General features: G+C 33.9%; 3 protein-coding genes across 3 annotated transcripts in view; 2 read left to right on the forward strand and 1 right to left on the reverse strand.

Moving 5' to 3' along the window:
* Window positions 1–2,179: 2,179 nt before the first annotated feature.
* Window positions 2,180–8,916, forward strand: LOC131946713 (uncharacterized; the record flags this gene model as incomplete). Its single annotated transcript, XM_059307627.1, is given in 2 exon segments — window positions 2,180–2,328; window positions 7,756–8,916. Coding segments are annotated over 2 exon segments (1,281 nt in total). The 3' UTR covers window positions 8,900–8,916.
* A 6,894-nt stretch (window positions 8,917–15,810) lies between these two features.
* On the forward strand, window positions 15,811–17,981 carry LOC131946715 (uncharacterized). The gene is made up of 2 exons (XM_059307629.1): window positions 15,811–15,956; window positions 16,943–17,981. The coding sequence occupies exons 1-2, from the start codon at window positions 15,817–15,819 to the stop codon at window positions 17,979–17,981; spliced, it is 1,179 nt and encodes a 392-aa protein (XP_059163612.1). The 5' UTR covers window positions 15,811–15,816.
* Window positions 17,982–20,055: 2,074 nt separating this feature from the next.
* The window catches only part of LOC131946720 (ATP-binding cassette sub-family A member 2), a 51,357-nt gene continuing 45,773 nt past the window's right edge, over window positions 20,056–25,639 (reverse strand). The window contains exon 31 of the mRNA XM_059307634.1: window positions 20,056–20,657. Coding sequence (XP_059163617.1) covers window positions 20,442–20,657 — 216 coding nt within the window. The 3' untranslated portion in view covers window positions 20,056–20,441. The remainder of the gene's footprint in view (window positions 20,658–25,639) is intronic.

Here is a 25,639-nt window from a genome sequence, read left to right on the forward strand (position 1 = left end):
GTGTCCGATACATCCCCAATTACGGGCCTTGGTATCCTTATCTATTGGCTGTTGCTTTAAAATTTGCCTCAGGTTTGATATTTTGTCTGGCCATTTTATTTTATGTATGTCGTAAGCAATTGTATACGAACGCCTGTAACCCTGTTTTATTATAATAAAGACGTGAAAAGCGTTTAAAGAAAAAGGTTTTAAAGAAACAGGTTTTAAAGAAACATGTTTTAAAGAAACAGGTTTTAAAGAAGCATGGTTTAAAAAAACAGGTTTTAAAGAAACAGGTTTTAAAGAAGCATGGTTTTAAAAAACAGGTTTTAAAGAAACAGGTTTTAAAGAAACATGTTTTAAAGAAACAGGTTTTAAAGAAACAGGTTTATATTTGCACTATTGCATACGTAAAACTAGTGGGTGTAGACAGCATTAGTTAGAAACAAGGGTAATTAGTTTAATAAACATATGGTGATGGGATTCTCGGACTTTCAAATTTAATTTGATTACGACGCGCCATTAAAGAAAAAAAATAATTCATAAAAAACGTTTTAATAACAAGCTTTTATGTAATAATGCACTAAAAAGTAGAAAATAAATTATACACTACTACTTAAATATCTATAAAGAAAAGCGTGGGTCTCTTCCTAAATATTAGTAAAGGTAATCAAATAGATACTAAAGTTATAAACGCTTGTCTTAATAGTTATTTAAATAGTAGTGTATAATTTATTTTCTACTTTTTAGTGCATTATTACATAAAAGCTTGTTATTAAAACGTTTTTTTGTAAAAAAAACATTAAAATTACTTTTCATGTTTTATTTACAATAGAGTTACATGACAAAAAATCCATTGCGTACCTATTGAACGTGATGACGCCCTATTGAACGTGATGACGCGTGTCTAATAGCACGGAATAGTTTGATGAGACAGAACACTAATTTGGACACACTTTTAATTAATTCATACAAAATCAATCAGGCAAATTTAATGTCATGTTGCATTGTCTTCATGTTTTGACCCACGTACCAACTATGAACCTTATCTGTCATTTAGAAGTGCCTGCAACTTCGCTCAGGCGTTTCGATCTAGACAGACTGACGACTGACGACAGACAGAGGAGGTGAGTTAAAAAAAATGTTTGTAAAAAATATTAAAAGAAAGTAAAACAACAATATTGATTGTTATAAAAACGTTAATTTAGAAGAAAGGTTGCTTATTACATTGCGTCATTAATGAAAGAAATTTTTTTTTAAAATAAAACAACAATATTGATTTTTATAAAAATATAAGTTAATTTTATTTAACTTTATTTAACGAAATCAATCTAAATTATATTTTTAAAAAAAGTATTTTTTGCTAGAGTTTATTAATATTTGCAGAAAGAAATTAATTTAAAAAATAGTAATAAAATTTTCAATATAAAACACGCGAATCTTGCTCAAATTTAAATGAAAAAGTTTCCTAAAATATTTTACAGAAGGTTTTGTGCGAAGCTAACAAATATATTCTCCCACGCCTACGTGTAAAAACGTTGCCTAACATTATAATATCACGTAGGACCTCCCGTGTGTAACAGTATATTATGAAAGGACGCACTTTACTACAACTACATTTCAAGTGTCTTCAACATCTGGGACAAGATAGTGGGCACAAGTATCCCTGGGTGCGCCGGTTAGAACGTGAATAAAACTGAGCTTGTAACAAGACGTAACTCAGACGTTGGCGCAACAACTTACTATCACAAAGGTAATTATAAATTTGTGTATAAGTCTCTTTCTCGCTCTTTAAATTTCTCATCTTTCATCTTGTTATCTGAATATCTCTATATCAGTTAGTATAATTATACCAGTATATATATATATATATATATATATATATATATATATATATATATATATTAATATGTATATATGATTACTCTTTATGATATATGAATACATTATATATATATATATATATATATATATATATATATATATATATATATATATATATATATATATATATATATATATATATATATATATATATGTATATATGCATATATATATATATACATATATATATATATATATATATATATATATATATATATATATATATATATATATATATATATATATATATATATATATATATATATATATATATATATATATATATATATAAAGCAATATTCGAATTTTCCATTAGGCCAAGCCCACAATGATTCCTCTACTTAAGTTAGTTCTCTCTGCTGCCATTGCCTATCACGTTGAAGCTGGAACTGTAAAGCTGAATGTCTCACTGCCATCTCACACATTCGAGGGATCCCTGACTGTAGGAAGTAGTTCTCACGATAGGTAATTTACTGTTTAAACTCAACGCGATTACGTTTATTATTTAACTTATTATTTATGTCTGTGTCTTCACTCAGTACTTGAAAAAAAAAACTAGACCAACTATAAAAGACTCTAGTTTAATTTTCTTAAATGATGTTTGTAATCCATTTATCTTATGGTAACAATATTTATACAATAAAATAACTTACAAATTCAGAATGAGAGTACACTTTTTGTGAATTTCGCATAGGCTAATAAGTGTTCATAGTTATAATATAGAAGTTAATAAAATGTTTGCTTCATACTGTTATGTCCGTCCTCCGACAGCCGCGGAGGAAACGGACGCCCCAGGTTCGTTTGGTATGGTACCGATAGAAGACGTTGTAACGGAATCTCAACAACTTGCCGTGAGCTCGTTAATTCAGTCTAGGGGTAAATCACGACAAATCAAAGAGACTCACACGCCTTAAACTATGAATACCTTTTTAATTTATGTACAAGATAATGACACTAGGTAAGATCAAAATATACAGATTCTCAGTGTAATATAAATAAACTCAACTCCAACTTACACTTTGAGGAAAAATCACAATACATCACAGCTGTGATAAATCATTAATACACACAACTGAACTGGCCTCATAATAATTACAACAAAAGACCAAGGAGAGACAATTTGCCTCTACAACAATAGAAATCCTTATACAGGTTAATACTATCACCGATAGTTAAAAAGGTGTAATAATATACCAGAACACAAATTCAGTAAACTACAACTAGTCACATAATTCCTTATACAAAAGGTGAAATCATGTCACAAAATAACAATACTGCAAAATGGCGTACCTAACCACAGGCACACCTCTCCTGGTCCCTAGGTCAATCTGGCGGCCTTTTGGACTTGAGAAACCCGTGATTAAATACAACTCAGAGTAAGGGGAAATAACTCAAAAGTCTTACGACTATTGGTTGAGGGTCAGTCAAGGATCCTCACGGTCGCAAGTCCATTGGTTGAGGTTCTGCCAGGGATTAAACTTACAATCACATGATGTGATAGCGTTCAGTTGACCGGGTTGTACCAGTGAACTGACAATTCTCCCAAGGACAAATACATATCTCAGGAGATTGAATATACATAAAGCCAAACAGACCTAAGTAGGTCACATCCCCTCCCTTTTAGAGAGGCATTTTTGTTACACAAAAATGGCAATCACTATATGGAACAAATCTGACATAAAAAATGTCCAATTACAGTAATGAACAAAATTTCTATATCAGGAAAAAAACATCCTCAGAAATTAAAGGGAAACAATTCACCTTTTTACAATTTACCAAAGGGAAACAATCCTTCCCAAAGTAATAATACATCAAATTCCTTATGCAAAGGAAACCAAACATATCCATCTGGATATAATATGTGGGAAACTTACAACTTAATTCCTTTATTTAAATGTCCCACTACAACATCAACTGAATAATGTGATACATTTTTATAACAACTCAATGCACATTATACAAAACCACCTTTAAATAAGGTTCATTTGAAAATAACAGGCATTTTCAACAAGTAATCCGTTTTGAAAAAACTGTACAATTCACATCTGATTGAAAGCTTGGAACTCCAGCCACCAGGCTACAGTTTAATCAACCATAACATTTGCAAAATGGTTATAACTAACCAAAAAAGTTTCACAAGATCAATGTGAACATCAAAAGTTGTTTTACATTCTTGACAAACAGTCAGCTACAATGTTGTCAGTTCCTTTAATATGGGAAATAACCAGATTAAAATTTTGGAAAAATATACACCATCTTAAAATTCTGTTGTTATTCTGTCCCAACTTAGTGGTGAACTTAAGAGGATCATTGTCAGAAAATACCATGACTGGATTGATGGGAGAAGTGACATAGACTTTAAAATGCTGTAAGGACAGGACTAAAGCTAAAGCTTCTTTTTCAATAGTGGAGTAATTCTTTTGATTCTCATTTAACTTTCTAGAGAAAAAGGCTATTGGATGATCTATCCCTCGGTTGTCTTCCTGGAATAAGACTGAGCCAATGACTAAATTGCTGGCATCAATGGCAAGTTTAAAAGGCTTGCCGAAATCTGGTGCAGCCATAACAGGAGCATTTGATAAAAATGACTTAATGGTCAAAAAGCTTCATGACATTTAGTTGACCATTCAAACTCAACACCCTTTTTCAATAAGGCCGTAAGTGGTTCAGCTACAGCTGAAAAGTTTTTACAAAACCGCCTATAGTAACCTGACATCCCAAGGAATGGAGGGTAAACTTTTAACTACCTGCGATAATGTCTGATTCTCATCAGAAGATACATGTACACGTTGGTCTTCTAAATGGGCCAAAATTTTAGTATTTAACAATTTTGGGGCCTTTAACTTGTTAAGAGTAGCATCATCAAATTTACTAGAAATACTTATATGTAACATAAACTTAGCTGTGGAGAAAGAGATAGTGAGTTTACATGATAAACCAGTTGTTTCTTTCTCCGGTCTGGGAAGTAGGTGACGCAGTCCTTGGTACTCTTGTTAAATGCTTCGTCTAGCACAAGAATCTGTTTCATCGGCCTGGGGAATATTTTGACTGGGATTCCCAACCAACTGACAGTTCTTACAATGTCTGCAATAACGGGTGTCATCGGTGTGCATTCTCGGCCAAAAGAACAGTTCATTTTCACCGTCGGGGTCTGTAGAGAAAGGGTTCTGAACTTCCTGGGGGTGGACTTTGCTTCCCGCTAAGTCATTACCTAGGAGCAAGTGTACTCCTGGGACAGGTATGGAATCTATCACCCCAAGGATGACATCTCCTTGGATGAGCTGATGTCTCAGGTTGAACTTATGTAGTGGAACTACTATTGGTTCAGCTCCCACTCCTTGAATGATGGTGACATCACCGGTGTTGGTTTCTGGAGCGATGTTCAATGAGTCTCTCAGCAAAAGTGACTGAGAAGGCCCAGTGTCTCTTAGGACTACGATGTTCCGCGATGATGTTGGGTCTCCAGGGTTGCTGATGACAGCATCTGTCATGAATGACTTGAAGCCAACAGTTCTCGATTCTTCACAATTGGTTGCTTCTGATGTAACCGGTTGGTGAAGAGGATAGTCATAAGATGACTGGACGAAAGTGGTGGTCACTTCGTTACCTCCCTGTGGACACGCTGGTGTAGTGTCATCACGACGGGCGAGGTTCACCTTTGGCCTTGCTTGATGGGGGAGAGCGTTACGAGATGTTCGTATATACTCTCTGTTATCTCGCTGTCGCAGGAAACAGTTCTTGATGATGTGCCCAGGCTTGGAACAATAGTGGCAGATCAGTCGCCTGGCTGTGACTCTGGGTATCTGTGTTGATTGACGAGATCCCAGCAACTGGCCAGCAGAGGGATTGTTGCTGATGAGAGGTAGTACCGGATTGTATTTGGTACCAGAACCCTGTGACTTCTTATGTACCAGCTCGTATGTATCAGCTGATTCTGCTGCCCTTTTGATGTCTGTTACTCGGTTATCCAAGATGTGTAGTCTGATCTCTTCAGGTACTGCGTTGAGGAAATCTTCTCTTAGTATCAGACTTCTGAGTTTGTCGAAGTCGTCGACATTCTCAGAATGGAGCCATCTTGAAAAGACTTTTTCTTTTTCAAAAAGGAACTCAACATAGGTTTGGTTCTGTTGTTTCCTACTTTTTCTGAACTTAATTCTGTAGGCTTCTGGAGTTATTTCGTAAGCCTTCAGAATGGCAGCCTTGACCTTTTTGTAATCTGACTGGACTTCGCGAGAGAGTGCCTGGTATGTGGTGGCAGCCTTACCAATTAAAACAGTGCTTAGTAACGTCGTGACTACGTTACTAGGCCATTGACAACTTTCAGCCATGTTCTCAAATGTATTAAAAAATACGACAAGATCTGACTCATCGAACTTAGGGACCAATTTGCAAAACTGGGCCAATGTTTGGGCCACAGACAACTGAGAAGGACCTTCTGACCTCGAACTACTGTCAATAATACCAAACTCATATTCTAACCGCTTCATCTGAACTTCTCTTTCTAACTTTAGTCTGGCCTCAAACTCCCTATCAACAATTTCCACTTCCCGTGCCAAAACTTCAGAAAGAAGACCCTCATCTAGCATGCCTTCATTAATGAAGTAAACAATAACTTTGTCCTTCAACACCCTAGAGGTCTGAGTAACAATATAGTCCAGGTTTAACTTTTTGACAACTGTTATCAACTCTTTCCTACTTAAGTTCTCAACTGCTTCCACAGTAGGACTTAACAACAAAGCCTCCATAGCTACAAAGTAACAATGTTTACCTTCAACTGATAACAAAAACAACTACTCAAGAACTATTTCAACTTCTTCGAACTACTGACCAAACTCTAAATCACAAACTCAAACTAATGCCAAACTTGCACACAAATCAAAATCCCGGACGAGCCCCCACTTGTTATGTCCGTCCTCCGACAGCCGCGGAGGAAACGGACGCCCCAGGTTCGTTTGGTATGGTACCGATAGAAGACGTTGTAACGGAATCTCAACAACTTGCCGTGAGCTCGTTAATTCAGTCTAGGGGTAAATCACGACAAATCAAAGAGACTCACACGCCTTAAACTATGAATACCTTTTTAATTTATGTACAAGATAATGACACTAGGTAAGATCAAAATATACAGATTCTCAGTGTAATATAAATAAACTCAACTCCAACTTACACTTTGAGGAAAAATCACAATACATCACAGCTGTGATAAATCATTAATACACACAACTGAACTGGCCTCATAATAATTACAACAAAAGACCAAGGAGAGACAATTTGCCTCTACAACAATAGAAATCCTTATACAGGTTAATACTATCACCGATAGTTAAAAAGGTGTAATAATATACCAGAACACAAATTCAGTAAACTACAACTAGTCACATAATTCCTTATACAAAAGGTGAAATCATGTCACAAAATAACAATACTGCAAAATGGCGTACCTAACCACAGGCACACCTCTCCTGGTCCCTAGGTCAATCTGGCGGCCTTTTGGACTTGAGAAACCCGTGATTAAATACAACTCAGAGTAAGGGGAAATAACTCAAAAGTCTTACGACTATTGGTTGAGGGTCAGTCAAGGATCCTCACGGTCGCAAGTCCATTGGTTGAGGTTCTGCCAGGGATTAAACTTACAATCACATGATGTGATAGCGTTCAGTTGACCGGGTTGTACCAGTGAACTGACAATTCTCCCAAGGACAAATACATATCTCAGGAGATTGAATATACATAAAGCCAAACAGACCTAAGTAGGTCACAATACCACCCCTTTACAAAAAAATAATAGGAAGCCTTTTCGTTTATTTAAATTACTATTTCCGTCAATTGTAATTTATGTTGCTTACAACGCCATTTCTAATGTGTTTAATCTTATTTCTAATTCAAATTTAGATTCAAGAGCTGCATCATTGATGAATTATTTTCTGGCATTCAAATTAGAGATATGACCGAAATAAGGGCATTTTCTAACAACTACAGACTAGAACATTTTGGTACTTGTGACCAGATTGATAGCATCCACATTAATGTAAATTATAACGTTACAAGCATAGCAACAATGAACTGCTCCAAGTTTGTGCAAGCAAAATGCGAGATGTATTGCGAGGCTGTATTTGCAACAGCCGACATTAATACATCGATAAAAGCACTTCAGAACCATACGTCAATACAAAACTGTATTTTCAAGCTAAGAAAAATCGTAAATCCTATATCTGGACAAGTCAGAGCTAAAGAGGTTTTGGAAAACTCGGATAATAAAAACCTGACTTCGTTGGTTCTCGGAATAGCGTTCGGAGCGGCCATTTTGGTGATATTTATAGCCTTTTTTACTAGCGCCGGTGGGAAATTTAAACGTTTTAAAATGTTCACAAAACAAGTGCAAAAATGTGATGATTTTTGCCTCGCCGAGGTGAGTGATGCACTAAACAGTCGTGCGGACTTGGATGATTGCCCAGACAATATCTACTCAACCTTAGATGGAGACGGGGATCCTGAAGCAGGGAGGGGGGAGCCCGACAGGGGCGTGTACTCACTCCCCGCACGTGAGGGCCGTTACAGTGTCTGTCTTTACGAGAACATGGGCGTAAGCAATGATCAGGCCATGGTCAAGGTTGATGGCGATCTGCTCAAAACTGTTGACGGTTATCAAGATGATTATATTGACGTCATAGATCGCCATGATCATGTCGTTAAAATGAAAGGTCAAATCAAGGTCGAGGTCGATATCGGCGATTCGCTAAAAACTGTTGACGGTTATGAAGTTGATTATATTGACGTCACCGAAACCTCTGATTATGTTCAGACAATTATAAATCAGGCAAAGATCAAGGTTAATAGCGGCGATCCGATAAAAACTGTTAACGGTTATCAAGTTGATAATATTGACGTCACCGAAACTTCTGATTATGTCCAGACAATTATAAGTCAGGCAAAGGTCAAGGTTGAAGGGGCAGATCTGCCAACCACTGGCAACGGTCACCACGACGATTACATCGACGTCACGGAACTTATGTTAATGTATGCCACACCAAGCTAACACAGGATCCGTATGTAGATGTTAATCGAATGCATTATTTCACGTTGAGGTTCTAACTGGTAAAACAGTTTTAAAAATTTTCATTGTTACATATCTCTACATAAAATAAAAAATGTTGTATAAATTGATATAGATTGGTAATAAAATAATAAATCGGATACATGTCTCTAAATTGCAAGCAACTAACATTTTAAATTTTTTGATAATGAAACTGATTTAATGGTACCCAACATAATGTTTGTTTGTAGCTGATGATGACAAAAAAAATTCAGAATCAAATAAGTTACTACACAATTTATAACTTTATTATTTAGAATGTTTTGTAAAAAAAAGTCTATATTTATGATATAACACAATATTGACATGCATATTGAAAAACCTTAGAGTTCATAAAAATTACAATCAGTTGTAAAATTAACATAAAATTGATCATTTGTTTATGAAACACTAACATACATGACTGTTATTAATAATGATACTTTACTAGATTTCAATATTTCTTTATTACCATTGAACATCAAAATATTTTAAAGTATTATACATAATATATATGTAATAATTATACACATTTTATATTGCATATGATTAAAATTTGAAGTATTTTTCAACTGTATACAAACGTTTTGTTGTTTCTATATTTAATTAGGAAATGTAATCGTTTATTAAACTGTACATTTGTTTATTTAATTATACTTAATTAAAACCAGTATGAAATAACATACGCATTAACTTGGTTCGGGTATTCCCAATGATAGTACGGTCTTGCGGAGATGGTCTTAAATTATACCGTTTCTGGCAAACGAACATGAGAAAGGCGACATCCGGAAATAGACCGATATATTATTGTGAGAGGCACTGAAAATGGCGGAAGGCAGACTTGGAGGGAAGAAGAGGATCAGAATGACACTAGTCGCAAGCCCATGGTCAACTTTGACTACGGGACAGAAGAATAAAAATACAAAGAGACACTGAAAATGGCAGGAGGCAGAGTGGGATAGAGGAAGATGATCAGAATGACATTATTTACTAGCCCATGGTCAACATAGACTACGGCACAGAAGAATAAGAAGAAAACCTTGAAAAACACGAAAACAGTTTAAGAAATGTTTTACACAGTAGTGCAAAATGAAGTCCTGTACATGTTGTGTATTTTGCTTAATTCAATGCAATTGAGCGGGATGTAATAATATAACTTCTCTTTATTGAAAACATTGTACCTTTGAATGTTATTGTTTTCTGCCAGATAAAGTTTGTCGACAATCTAGTGCTCCATGTATGTGTAGCTACTAATTAACGAAAACCAGATATTATTTAGTGACGGCTTGGCCTTGCGGTAGAAAGACTCGAGTTTGTATCCGGGTTCAAGTCAGTAGACCGTCAGTGAGTCCGCCAAGCTCTGATAGGTACCTGACTCACGTTAGAGAAATTTGGCAACTGGAACAATTGCTATAAATTTAACTCATATTACATTCACTGAACATGTAATTATTAAAATAGTTTTTGTTTTTAAACCTCTTTGTTATAAATCTTGGTATTGACATTGCTCATGCGCTAAAATATTTGTTTAGAAATCGATAATTTTAATAGCAAATTAAACATGTATGCAAGTAATTTTTAATAAAAATAATTGAAATAGACCAAAACAATATAATAGCCTCAAAATTCTTTCTTCAGTAGCTTATAATATATTTGACACCTATTAGTAACAAACTATGTTACTGGAAAATATAGGTTTAGTTTCTTATTTTTGGTTTAATAATAGCCGACAGTTTCGAAAATGTGAAATAGAATACTCGTAATTTGCCAATTACTCATTCGTATTGATCCAAATACTTCGGACACTCGCTTGTTAAGCCTATTTATATATGTTTTGATTACCAGCTAAGATATGTATTATTTCAATAATGAATGTTTAACTAAATAATGATTCATTTTTATGTTTAAACAGTATAAACCGAATATAAAAATAATTGATGGAGTTTCCTTAATTGTGTAATTGCGTTTTGGTGACCAGACAATGATACATTCATTTGTGCTTGGCGGAAGATATTGCAGGAACAATGGAAAACATAAAAATATATTGTCAGAAAGCACATTATATTACTGGTTAAAACCGGTGTATGAAAGTATGATATTCAAAATATAACATGCGTTTGTTACCAAACAAAGACGTCGCTAATTTAGGGAAAGTACTATGTTATATCTCAGACATTTTAATACACTCGGATAAGAAGTAGGTTTTATAATCGCCAGCTTGCTTAGTGTGGTAAGTGCGTAAATGAAGGACGTATCATTGTTCGACTTAATACATTTTAAAAATTGTATACACTTTAAATGACATTTTTTTTAGGTTTACATATTTAATTCATGTAGGCCACTTTATGTATGACTTTACCCCGCCCACCCCAGCCCCACACACATATCTCCAGCCTCCATGAATTACATGTCTACGTGGATCTATTGTTCTACCAACGTCAATTACTAACCTAACCCCCACCCCGCCCCAACCCCGCCCCCAACCCCGCCCCGCTCCGCCCCCCAGCCCCACCCTCATCTCTTCACCCGCCCTGCATTACATGTCTATACGGATTTATTGTCCTACACACGTCAATTACTAACCTAACATTTCCCCCCCCCCCCTTTACCTTTCACTAGAGCACTAGAGCACTCTAACCAAAAGCTACTTAAACCCGCTTTGTACGAATCCGGATTTGACTATTTTAAGTCAATTTAAGTAAAACCACCGAATTAACTATGCTACACAAACATCGTTGTTGTACATTACATCCTGGATGTCTCAAACTACTATTAATACCGCGAAATGTAATGCATTCTATTTTTAATTCACCTTGTCTGAAACTGAGATAAAAAATATATGCGGATGTGAGACATGCAAATAAAAACTTAATCAGCAGTTGCACGGATTCATTTCTATTGGCTGTTCCCGGGCAGAAGAGCCACCTTAAATGGACACAGCAACTCATCCAGGAAACTCCATAATTAAAACAAAAATTTACAAAGAACAGTATCGAGTTGAGGAGGTCCCTCCCATCATCAGTGTTGACATGGATAAAAATCGTGTCGTTTTTTTTTAAATTTTGGAATCAAAGCGACCGTAAAAATAATAATAATAAAAAAAAACAACTTAATAGCGTTGGTCGCTAATGAGATATTATATATATATATATATATATATATATATATATATATATATATATATATATATATATATATATATATATATATATATATATATATATATTAGCGACAAAAGCTTTTATTTAATAAAGTAAAATAGTTTTATTTTCTTATTTTCAGTGCATTTAAAGGCATGTCGCTATAAAGATTTTTAAATATTTGTTTTATTTTCTACGTTTTAGTAATTCCTAATTTATGACGTTACACGATTCATTAGAGTTTAAATAGTCTTCTACGAGCAAAGTTATTGAGGGTGACACCAAATTTGGTAATTTACTAAAACAGCAATGCTTTTTTAAATTCGATAAATAAATGTTAGAATTAGGCCCCTAAATGGTGGATTAAATCGATGCCATTCGACAAAAATTTAGCGACGGGGTTGGAGGGGGGGTGGGGAGGTGACAACACAGAAGTGGATTGGGAACAAACTATATTGGAAATGTACACGTCTACATGTCAATAGACAATAAGAAGAGAGCAACAAATAAATAGAACTGGTTAACTTGCAACATTGACACATTTTGACGCTTTTCGTCAGCCATGAAAAGAGTTGCCAAATATTTTGAAACAATAAATTTACGCCATAAATCAGTGTAATCTTTACATCGTGTATACATTACAATGGAATATGTAAAAATTATGGTAATGTGATTAAAAATATAGTATAATCATAAGAGGTAAAGAGTTTCTAGCGGATTCAAACGTTGTAAAATCAATTTCTGTGATGAATGTATAAAATTGCATTGATTTGGAGTTTTTTTTTAATGTTGCTTAGTTACCGAAAATTAATTAAACATCAAATACATCCAATCTTTAGTAAAGTTCAACAAAATTAAACTGTCAGATTTTTATAATCAAATTTATTTTATTAACATCGTACATGATTTTTAAAGGATCTAATTGGCATTTCAAATAATTTTGAGGCTATTTTCGTTTAAGTCAATTTGAAGCGAAGAATTCAATTTCAATTTATTCAATGTATTCAATAACGGTAACAATAGTAGGTACGGGGGCCTTTTTGAAGGTGAATTAGATGTTGATGTAGCTCTTCATAATAAAGCATCGCTGTCTAAACGTACGCAATTGGATCATAATTAAGCTTAGGCTAATGAATTAATTTAAACTGGTTTAAAATCTAAGTTTAAGCAATCAAAATGTATAATACTTAACATTTTTGTGCTGATTATATTGAAACGAATAAAAGCGACCCTGCCGTATATAAATACTACACAAAGTAAATAATAATATCTAAGTAAAATGTATATTGGATGAAATAGAGTCGGCTGTATATTTGACTTAAAAATGTACAAAGACTGTGTAAGCACTAAGCCTAGATATCTTTAATTTCCACGATATAATGTAGATGCCCTTGAGAGTTGAATAGGCTGTGACGCCATAAGCACGCCAGAAAATGAAAGCAACTCAGAGATGAAAGTCTTACTATTGTATACACGCCCACTCGACCCCGCTCTTACGTATTATCTGACCTAATGGATATTTTAAGTAGTTTGCCCCTCCCACCAAGGTCACAGTTACTCAACAGTGAGTCACTGACAAGAGACTACTCACCCACATAGCTCATCACGTGACACCTACTGCGCAGACGTCAACAATGAAGCTTATACAAATTACTTAAGTTGAAATTAACCTGTTTGAAGTGGTATACAAAGATAAAAAGTTTAAGTCCAGATGTTGCAGGGACAAAGAAGGAATACGAATACAATTAATGTAATTTTTGACTGTTTATGAAAGCTAATTGTATTTATCTACGCTTTGGCCCACCAGAGTTTCTTCTCGACATCTCTTCGGGGGGGGGGGGGGGGCACCGCCCCCGAAGAAAGTCTACCGCCCCCTCCCCCCAAACGAAATGGAATTTATATAGAAAATATATACTTTTGACAGTGTCCGCCCCCCCTCCCCAGAAATTGTTGTTCGCCCCCCCCCCCCCGAAAATTTCAAGTGCACCCCCGGAGAAAAAAGTCTGGAAGAACACTGGGGCCCACATATTTAATTCGTTGAAGAGGAGAATAAATGTGCAACTAAATGATGTGAATACGAAATTTGTTATTATAAGCAAGTTAATTTAAAGTTAGAATATGAAATGGAATAAATTGAACGTATTTGATATTTTTAAATTTTTATTTTGGTGCTATTTTTATTCTAGACATGTTTCAAATTTTATCTCAAACTCTAACATAGAGAATACTATACTGATAGTAACAGATATTATTTTTATTAAATTATACTTTGCAATTTTAGTAATGATGGAAGTGCATGGTCGAGTGGTAGAATTCACTACTTCTAACCCAAAAGTTTCGAGTCAGGATCACAGACTTGAATTAGTAAGCCTTTCCTATCCACCCAGCTCTTTTGGGTTTTAGATTCAAGTTACGCAGATTAAAGAAAACATTATCCATTCTTATGTTCGGGCTTACTTTACTTCCTGTGCCCCTTGAACCCCCATATTGCATCGGACTTTATTGGAAGCAATTTACATGTTATAAATATAAAAAAGTCAGGCTGTTAATTCTTATCAAAAGCACAAGTTATACCATATCGATCTATAAAAGCTTACCTCGTTTATATGACACAACCACATTAAAGACAGCAGTCCAGAAATAGCACAGCGCTAAAAATACAAAGCGTTTACCGTCCAGTGGCGTAGCTAGGTCGGGTGTCAACCGGTGCGCCACCTCATGGTGTCACCCCTCCCCAAGCAAAAACAAAATGCATATATATATATATATATATATATATATATATATATATATATATATATATATATATATATATATATATATATATATATATATATATATATATATATATATATATATGTATATCTGTGTGTGTGTCTAAGCTTACATAGGCCTATAATTTAAATATATGAAATTTACACGTAGATGTATGTGGACAAGCATGTGTTTATGTATCTTTATTTTGTTTTTGTGGGTGTATTTAAATTTTATGAAGCTACGAACTTTTTGTTCTGAACTATCAACTCCTTTTGTAATGTATAGGGCATTAAAAATATTGTGTCATCCCCACTGTTTGGTATTATCAATTTGTACTTAAAAGGCAATTTAACTTTAAATAAACATTAATTTAACAGGCAATACGAATTTTTCTTTAGTAAATTGTGCAGTTTTCTGCCTTGGTGTCACCCCCTAAATGATGTCACCCAATGTATTCGGCACCCCCTGCCTTCGCCTCTCGACGCCTCTGATAACCTCTACACACAGGAAAGTTATAACTCGTATGACACATTGAAGTGGACAGGAATTTCGCAAGGCTTGTCAGTTTAAAGGTTAATTTAACTATGTTTATAATTACAACTTACCACCAACACATGACAAGAGACTAGCTTCCACTTCGGTAAGAGTATATATACAAACATTATGTACTTATACATTCATATATATGTATATATATATATATATATATATATATATATATATATATATAATTGTATATATATATATGTATATATAATATATATATATATATATATATATATATATATTTATATTTATTTATATATATATATAATTGTATATATATGTATATATAAAATTGTATATATAAATATATATATATATATATATATATATATATATATATATATATATATATATATATATATATATATATATATATGGAGAGAGAGTTAGAGATATGTAATTTTGTATTGCAGGATTTGCAGGCGGCACAACCCCACAATGGTTGTTACAGTGAAACGTCTAGTTCTCAGTGACACAGTGTTAGCACTGGCCTCAGCCGTACATGTTAGACTTAATGTTTCCATTCCCTCGGAATCGTTTTTTGGATATTACGAGTTCGAAATCGATCCCTCAAAAAGGTTGGTAAACATCGAAGCCATTTTTACTTTCTCGTATAAGTATAGAGGAAGTCTTGTAATCGTGCAAAAAAAATCGAGATTTTTACAAATCTCGAAGTTTTACACCTCACTGATACGGAAAAACATAATTTTGCAATCTTGTCCGTATGTCTGTGTGTCTGTGTGTCTGTGTGTCTGTGTGTGTGTCTGTGTATGTGTGTCTGTGTGTGTGTGTGTGTGTAAACACGATAACTTGAGTACCGTTACAGCTAGGTTGATGAAATTTCATATATAGATATTTTATCAAAATCGTAGATCCTGATTAATTTTTGAGCGATTTCCGATAACTGGAATTGGTACTTTTTCTACTTTAAATTTTTCAAAAGCCTATAACTTGAGTACTATTTCAGATAGATAAATGAAATTTCACATGTAAGTAAAAGATCTAATTTTCTACCTTCTTTCAAATATTGAGTAATTTCCGATGGCCGGAAGAACTAATTTACGCTAAAAAATGCATGTAAATTTATAAAGTTCTACTAGATTTTATTCTATTTTTAAAAGTTTAAGTAAACAAAAATCATGTCTATATTCCGAGTTGCCATCCCACGTAGTGTTATATTCGAGAAAGTTTAGGGGAGATCACTCCCGGTTTATTTTACTTAGTGATTTTTTTTTCTTCGAAATTTTAGCTTATTTTAAATTGCCAGTTAGCAATAGTGTGGTCAGCGCTATGCCTAGCCGCCTTTATTTACCCTTCCCTGTGTTAGGTATCCATCAGAGCTGGGTGGACTCAAGGACATTCTACTGACTTGAACCCGGATTCGAGATTTACGGGTTAGAAGTCCAGCTCTCTACCGCTTGGCCACTCCGTCTTTCATTTTATCTATCCAAAAATGTTAGTCCAATCAACTAAACAACATTTTTTTTTTTAATTTTAATAGTAAACGACATATATTGAAGCATTCATTGACCATTGTTAAAAACAATGTTTTTCTTCTCCTTAGAGACAAAAACTGTATCTTTGATGATCTATTTCCAAGCATTCGATTGGGATATTCCATCACAGGAGGATTCTTTTCCAACTTAAGAAAATTGTTTTATTGGGATATGTGTGAATTGCTAAGCAACAGTGTAGAACTTAACATCACAGTTAAAAACACTACCAAAAACAAAATGAACTGTTCAAACGTTTCAAAGACTATATGTGCAATGTATTGTAATGCTGATTTTTCATTAGCCAACACTACGAGAGCTTTGATGACTCTCAAAAATATTACGCTAAAAAATAAGTGTATTAAATATGTGCGTCATACACATAGACCAACACAGATCACGCACGCCACATCAAGCAGCACACCACCAGTGCAGCTCTCGACTTTAAAACAGATTTGGACTAAATCTACGACAAAATCTGCAATCGTCACTCCGTCATCGAACATTACGATTTCTCGATCAACCACTGCAAAGACCACATTAAAAATATCCACAACCACTTCAGATAACATGTTCTCGTCTACAACTATATCAAGAGCAGGGAAAATCGTTCAACATTTTAATGTATCTGGTAACGAAGCTACAATACTCGGAGTTTTCTTCGGCTCCGTAATCCTGGTCGTGTTTATCGTCCTTTTCATATGGCGCCTCACAAAATTTGAACTGTTCGTGAAACAAACACAAGTAGAGGCATTTTGTATCGCCGACCTCAGTGAAGCCATCAACAGAAACAGTAATGGCGCGGCCTGCTCGATGAATGTTTACACAACACCGGATGGGGAATGGGACACAGAAGATGGGCACCGTCACAGAGATGTGTACTCACTCCCGGGAACTGAAGACAACTACAGTACCGGACGGTACCAGATACCAGATGTCATCAAAGGTCAGGTCCATTTAGAGAGCTACGGCAAAGATCCGTCTGTTGCTAACGGCGGGTATCAAGATAATTATATTGACGTCACTGAACATTATGTTTACATGGATGACACCTTGAAAAGGGGGGTAGTGTATGATGTCATAGACATACACTCATACATCAACACTTAAGTATACTGGTTATTTCATGGCAATTTTACAATAGTAGTGATTAAACAATGCCGTAAAACGTACAGTAGTGTACGATGTCATAGACATACACTCATACATCAACACTTAAGTATACTGGTTATTTCATGGCAATTTTACAATAGTAGTGATTAAACAATGCCGTAAAACGTACAGTAGTGTACGATGTCATAGACATACACTCATACATCAACACTTATGTATGCTATTTCATGACAATGTCACAATAGTAATGATTAAATAATATCATATAACGGGCAGTAGTGTACGATGTCGTAGACATACACTCATACATCAACACTTAAGTATGCTGGTTATTTCATGACAATGTTACAATAGTAATGATTAAATAGTACCATAGTATAGTTTTCCGTCTTCTTGTTTTCGTCGAGTGTGTAATCAAATGTATGTGACTGTGTGGTAGAGCGGTTAACAGCCAAAAAGTCCAGTCTTCTTCTTTCTTCTTCTTCGTTCTTAATTTTTAGTGTTGGAAGGGATCGGGCCTTATCTACCAGGGGCTTGAACTCGAGACTTTTTTCGAATTTATCAACCATGAGCTTTGCCGACTCGACCATGCTTCCATCTCAATTAAGCATACGTGTCAATTGGTTATGCGCCGTTGAGGCCATTGACTGCAATTTCAACCTGCTTTTCTTTTTGGATTTGCTTCCATAGCCTTTGTTCAACCAAGAACAAACTACAAGGCAGCAGATGTTTGATTTTGGAGTTGTCTCTCCTAAAAGAGTGGCTGTCCCCAGCTTACGAGCCTCATCTGCCCGAGGGTTCGAACTAAAAATTTTACCGACTCTACCACGCCGACCTCAGTCCAGTCTTGACATCGGATATCTGAACTAAAGTCTTGAGGTCGTTCCTGCGATAGCCCAAGTCTGATGGTATCGTGTCTTATGCTAAGTAGCTCCTCACGTGACGAACAATATGTAAGATGAAGTGCTGATTCAATGTTGACCTCTTTCATATGTAAGAATAGTATGATCACTTTTATGTCTAGCCTGCTTTATTTTCCCCAAAAAGGCTCAGGTACCTTTTAAAAGTATGTGTTAATGGACCTTCTAATTAGATCCTGGAATTCAAGCACAAAACAACACTCATCTTAATTAAAGCATGAAACAAATATTACCGGGGTAGCCAAAACTGATTGTTTTCCCACTTGTATGTAGTTATTCTTTTAATCGACAGTAAGATTAGACAAACAGATATTTTTACCGGATACAAACCAACATTGAAAAATGCTTTAGTGAAAAATCCCGTCTAATTGTTTAACGAATATCATGACGAATTTAAAACATTTTAAAAAAGATTTATTTCAGAGTGAGAGCTCTAAATACTTTCAAAAAGTTTCAACAAATCAACCAACTATTAAGCATGTAATTCAGAAATGTGTTTGTTTAAAGAATACCATCAAATTGTTGACGTTGCCTTTAGATTAGTTTTGATAGATATACAGCTGTCATCCCTCTCCATGTTGAATGTTGTTTACTTACACATTTTCATTTTAAGTTACTTCAAAATGTTATTGATACTACATTTTTTCTTACTTAAACTTAAATTCCAAAAAACCGATATTTATATCTGTGAAATATCTGGTTTTGATAAAATTGACTGAATTTCAGCGTTACACCAAAATTGTGTTATGCTTTTAAGAAAAATGATTACCTTGTATACTAAGAGAACTGATGAAGACTAGCTGAAATCTAAACAATGCAACCATTTGTGTCTGGGAAAACAAAGAGAGAGTAATTTTTTTTACTGAATCAGTTGATTGTGGTCGCGTTTCGCCATTTTGGTGTTTGAACGTTTTCTCTATATCTCACAGCAGTTACTTGAAATGTTTCTTATTCATTAGAGCTAAATTACTCAAAGGAAAAGAAGGCAACGTAGAAAATCAGCTTTTTAGTGAAATCTCAAGCTCTCTTGTTGTTGTTTTTTTTTTGTTGTTTCTTTCATAATAAAACCACTAGGCAATAATGAACCGTTTTTTTTAAATATGTAAGATTGTTATTATATTAAAACAAAACTCGTTTTCAGTATTGTCTTATATATCTTTTTTAAATGAAAGAAACTTTCATGGGTTAAACAATTTAATTAGCATGATTTATATAATTAAAACAATCATATAAATTTAAACAATGAATATAGTGATATACCCAATCACACATTTGACAAAACATAGACAAAGGGAAGTAACTGCGTATATTTTTTACCTACAGACTTTGAACGGTTGCTTCCCTTGAAAAAGGCAGAAAACTCCACGGTAATTTTTTATTAGGAACTTTGAGATTTACACACTACATTTTCGGTGCAAATTTATAAAAAAAAAATTCCTCATTCTAATCTATAATAATAATTAAACTGATGAGGTAATTAAGTGAAGTAGGTATGAGAGCATACTACACACGTCGGATGTCAGCGAGGAGTATCGTATCATTCTATGCTGTACACGTTGTGGCCAGTTTTGTCCTCGCCTGTGTTTCTGTTCATCAGCATCAGAAACACCTGCTCCAGGTTCGTCTGCTGGATCGTGTAGGATTCGAACCTGAGAACTTTCTTGGCCGTCTCCATGATGTTGAACATGTTGGATAGACGTACCACGCCAGCCGGAATCTGCATGTGCAGGTAGGTTTCCATTTTACAGAATATCTGAAAGATAACATTTGTTTCCATTTTACAGAATATCTGAAAGATAATATTACTTTCCATTTCACAGAATATCTGAATGATAACATTCGTTTCCATTTTACAGAATATCTGAAAGATAACATTCGTTTCCATTTTAGAGAATATCTGAAAGATAACATTTGTTTCCATTTTACAGTATATCTGAAAGATAACATTCGTTTTATTTGACAAAATATCTGAAAGATAAAACTCGTTTCCATTTACAGAATATCTGAAAGATAACATTCGTTTCATTTACAGAATATCTGAAAGATAGCATTCGTTTCATTTACAGAATATCTGAAAGATAATATTCCTTTCCATTTTAGAGAATATCTGAAAGATAACTAACATTCTTTTCTATTTTACAGAAAATCTGAAAGATAACATTAGTTTCCATTTTACAGAATATCTGAAAGATAATATTTGTTTCCATTTTAGAGAATATCTGAAAGATAACATTCCTTTCCATTTTACAGAATATCTGAAAGATAACATTAGTTTCCATTTTACAGAATATCTGAAAGATAATAGTTGTTTCCATTTTAGAGAATATCTGAAAGATAACATTCCTTTCCATTTTACAGAATATCTGAAAGATAACATTAGTTTCCATTTTACAGAATATCTGAAAGATAATATTTGTTTCCATTTTACAGAATATCTGAAAGATAACATTTCTTTTCCACTTCACAGAATATCTGAAAGATAATATTTGTTTCCATTTTACAGATTATCTGAAAGATAATATTAGTTTCCATTTTACAGAATATCTGAAAGATAACATTTGTTTCCATTTTACAGAATATCTGAAAGATAACATTTGTTTCCATTTTACAGAATATCTGAAAGATAACATTTGTTTCCATTTTACAGAATATCTGAAAGATAATATTTGTTTCCATTTTAGAGAATATCTGAAAGATAACATTTGTTTCCATTTTACAGAATATCTGAAAGATAATATTTTTTTCCATTTTAGAGAATATCTGAAAGATAACATTCGTTTCCATTTTAGAGAATATCTGAAAGATAACATTTGTTTCCATTTTACAGTATATCTGAAAGATAACATTCGTTTTATTTGACAAAATATCTGAAAGATAAAACTCGTTTCCATTTACAGAATATCTGAAAGATAACATTCGTTTCATTTACAGAATATCTGAAAGATAGCATTCGTTTCATTTACAGAATATCTGAAAGATAATATTCCTTTCCATTTTAGAGAATATCTGAAAGATAACTAACATTCTTTTCTATTTTACAGAAAATCTGAAAGATAACATTAGTTTCCATTTTACAGAATATCTGAAAGATAATATTTGTTTCCATTTTAGAGAATATCTGAAAGATAACATTCCTTTCCATTTTACAGAATATCTGAAAGATAACATTAGTTTCCATTTTACAGAATATCTGAAAGATAATAGTTGTTTCCATTTTAGAGAATATCTGAAAGATAACATTCCTTTCCATTTTACAGAATATCTGAAAGATAACATTAGTTTCCATTTTACAGAATATCTGAAAGATAATATTTGTTTCCATTTTACAGAATATCTGAAAGATAACATTTCTTTTCCACTTCACAGAATATCTGAAAGATAATATTTGTTTCCATTTTACAGAATATCTGAAAGATAACATTTGTTTCCATTTTACAGAATATCTGAAAGATAACATTTGTTTCCATTTTACAGAATATCTGAAAGATAACATTTGTTTCCATTTTACAGAATATCTGAAAGATAATATTTGTTTCCATTTTAGAGAATATCTGAAAGATAACATTTGTTTCCATTTTACAGAATATCTGAAAGATAATATTTTTTTCCATTTTACAGAATATTTGAAAAAGAACATAGGTTTCCATCTTACAAAATAAAGATGCGGCCCGCGAGGTCCTCTCATCCGGCTCGCGGAGATCTTTCTGTCCACGGAAAATTTGAAGACGGAGAATTTCATGAGGTTACGTGGGCTCAACCACAGACAATTCAGTGACACGTTGAGAGATACAGACAAAGAATAGTAAGATGTACCATAATACAGAGTAGTAAGATGGCTCTTGTGATATAACTCTTAGCAGAGTATTTAAGTTAAGAAAGGAAATAGGTTACTTCCTGGAAATTAAAGGCAAGCCACAGCCATTAATGTCTAAAGAAGAGTGGGTATAGAAATAGGCCTCTGCTGCTGACATAACTAGTCACTAAATTTTCTGAACCTAAAACTAGAAGAGAGGGAAATCGAATTTCTGATCTATGCGCCCACCTAAATGCCTCCGCCACCCCGAAGAGGTGCCTTCAAATAACTCTGGCCCCCGAAACTATATTTGATAGTCAATGCGGCCCTCGGGCTGAAAAGTTTGGAGACCCCTGGGCTAAAATATTGAACTATTAATTAAGCTATGATAGTAAATATTTGTAAATTCAATACAAATTAAAGTATAATATCACATGATATGTAGTGTAGTAAGTCCATCACACTCTGTCTATACCTAGGGCCGGCGCTACCTATAAGGCGAACTAGGCGGTCGCCTAGGGCGCCATCACTAGGTGGCGCAAAATGTTTCATCACTATTATCAAAAAGTACCTAATAATTAATAACTTTTTTAAAGGAGTAGCGATCTATTTCGGCACCCAGGACGAACTATCATTTTGTACTCTCATCCCAAAATTAGGTCTATAAAGGCCTATATTTATTCGCGATGGTGAAAATGCAACCCCCACCTCCCTAATTTGGAAACGTCGCGGCCCCTTTTAACAGTCACTTTACCTTTTTTAATTTGATGTCACATAATTGATGGAGAAAACGATTAAATATGTTCGTAATTTAAATTTCGAACATTTCAAAAGGTTATCTATATTTAACAGCGCTTGTAAGTCTCGTTTTCTCTGACTTTGAATTAGAAATATGTTTTGGTGTACAGAGTTTTGTAATGACGGGGTGTTCAAAGTATTTTACTTGTTTGGTAAGTTTTAATGAATCGTTTAGATTTGGGAGTAACGGCGGAAGGCTGTTGCTGATATGGTTTCATAGGTATAAAGTATCGAAGTGTTAGGTGTCATAATTTTTATTCGGCTGTTTTGTAGTTGAAGGTCTAGTGGAATCTGATTGGTAATAGAGAAATGATAATGCAGGTGATGAAGTATCGTAGTTCTGGAGTTCGGGAGCTTTGATTCTTGTAGTATTAAGGTATCGAATTATATTGACTGTTAAAGTGTAGTAGTAGGTCCCGTGAAATCGGTGTTGATTGGGAGTACCGTTTGTAGAGCTTGGTGTTAAGCGATTTGGTGTCGTAGTTCTGGAGCAGTGAGTCTAGTTCTCTTTAGGTATCGAAGCTTGATATGTGTTGTGAATGTACTAGAGTAAATCAAGTAGTCTAGTTTATCGTAAGTTAGATTATTTCAATTCAGTACCGAACACACTACAAGGAAAGGCATGCGCTCTCTAGTTGAAAAATATACTTTAGTTTTTTTAGGAATCTACATTACTACTCTTAAAGTATTAATATATAATATTAAATAGGATGGAATTTATAACTACCCGTAAACTTTGTTTTGTCAAATTATATTCTTTTTATATTTAATCAGTAATTCTAGCAATGTTTAAAACAGTTACCCATGTTTGATTTTTAGAAAAACGTCCCTTTACTAGGGGATCCAAAATTTGATAAGATAATAGTAGAAAAGTTAGTGTAAAAATGTTTGTCATCAAAATTGAATAGAAGTATGTTATAATAAAGCTACCGTTTTTAGACTTTCAAACAAAACTCACAGTTAAGTTTTCAATAGATAAAATATATTGCTTTCACAAGATTACATAGTTAATATAAAAGATTTGTTATTATTATTACGTAATAAAATTTAGAGCGTTTTATTGTTTTTTTTTTAAACATGTCTTATTTACACTTGGTTAATTTAGCTATTTTTGTGAGTTATTTCCCTTGAATAAAATTTTGTTATTTGGATTTTCAAATGGGAGATAATTCGATGCATAACTTTACATTCCTTTTAAATTCCTGCACCTTAGGTTGACTGCTTAGATAAAAATACAACTTTAAGTTATTATTTGCTATTGTAAAAATTATATAGAGCTTAAGTTCTAAACTAAATAGTTTGGTATGTATTTTAGCATTATCAAATTGAAAAACGAATACATTATTAGCCGTTGTAGATTGCAATACTTAATGTTATTAGACATACAGTCTTAGTCAGTGTATCATCCAGACTTTTTTCTCCGGGGGGAGGCACTTGAAATTTTCGGAGGGGGGGGGGGCGGACACTAGTAAAAGTGTATGTTTACTATATAAAATCCATCTCGAATACCCCCCCCCCCCTTCCGTTAGCATGTCGTTAAGTACAAAGTAGACTCGTGGACTTAGCAATTTCAATAAAATGTAATTACGCTTGCCAACTGGAATTGAAGGAATTAGTACGAACTTTTGAGACGAAGGAGACAAGTAAAATTTGATTTTTATGTCTACTTATAAAGTGTATGCAATTGATAATAAATTACTATGTCACTTTCAAATAATTGTTTTCTTATACATATGTTTTAGTAATTAATTTGTGTGAAAGGGGGCGTTTTAATAAGTTTTGCCTAGGGTTCTAAATAACCTGGCGCCGGAAATGTATACACCATGTGAAACATGAAAACTATTTAAATTCTTATACTACGATTGCTTTAGCGTCTAATCGGTATTCAGCTAGTTTTGCAAAACAATATTAAACCAAATTTTTACGCCGAAGTTGATTGTAAAATTCAACAAAGAAGCTGAAGAATACATATAATCAAAATAATCAAGAATCAGTTGACATCGTGATACATATGACTCTGTTGTGAAAGATATGTATGCATCGAGTACACTGACCTCACAAGATTTTGGTAATAAAGATATGTAAGCATTGAGTACACTGGCCTTACAAGATTTAGGTAATAAAGATATGTAAGCATTGAGTAC

Source organism: Physella acuta, unplaced genomic scaffold, assembly GCF_028476545.2.
Source record: "Physella acuta isolate Inbredline_101_S28 unplaced genomic scaffold, ASM2847654v3 ptg000568l, whole genome shotgun sequence".
NCBI lineage: Eukaryota > Metazoa > Mollusca > Gastropoda > Physidae > Physella > Physella acuta.

Bases quoted from the DNA above. Each gene is read 5' to 3' on its own strand.
- LOC131946715 (XM_059307629.1), top strand. From the start codon at position 15,817: ATGGTTGTTACAGTGAAACGTCTAGTTCTCAGTGACACAGTGTTAGCA. The intron at 15,957-16,942 runs GTTGGTAAACAT...TCTTCTCCTTAG, and splicing joins GAAATCGATCCCTCAAAAAG to AGACAAAAACTGTATCTTTG.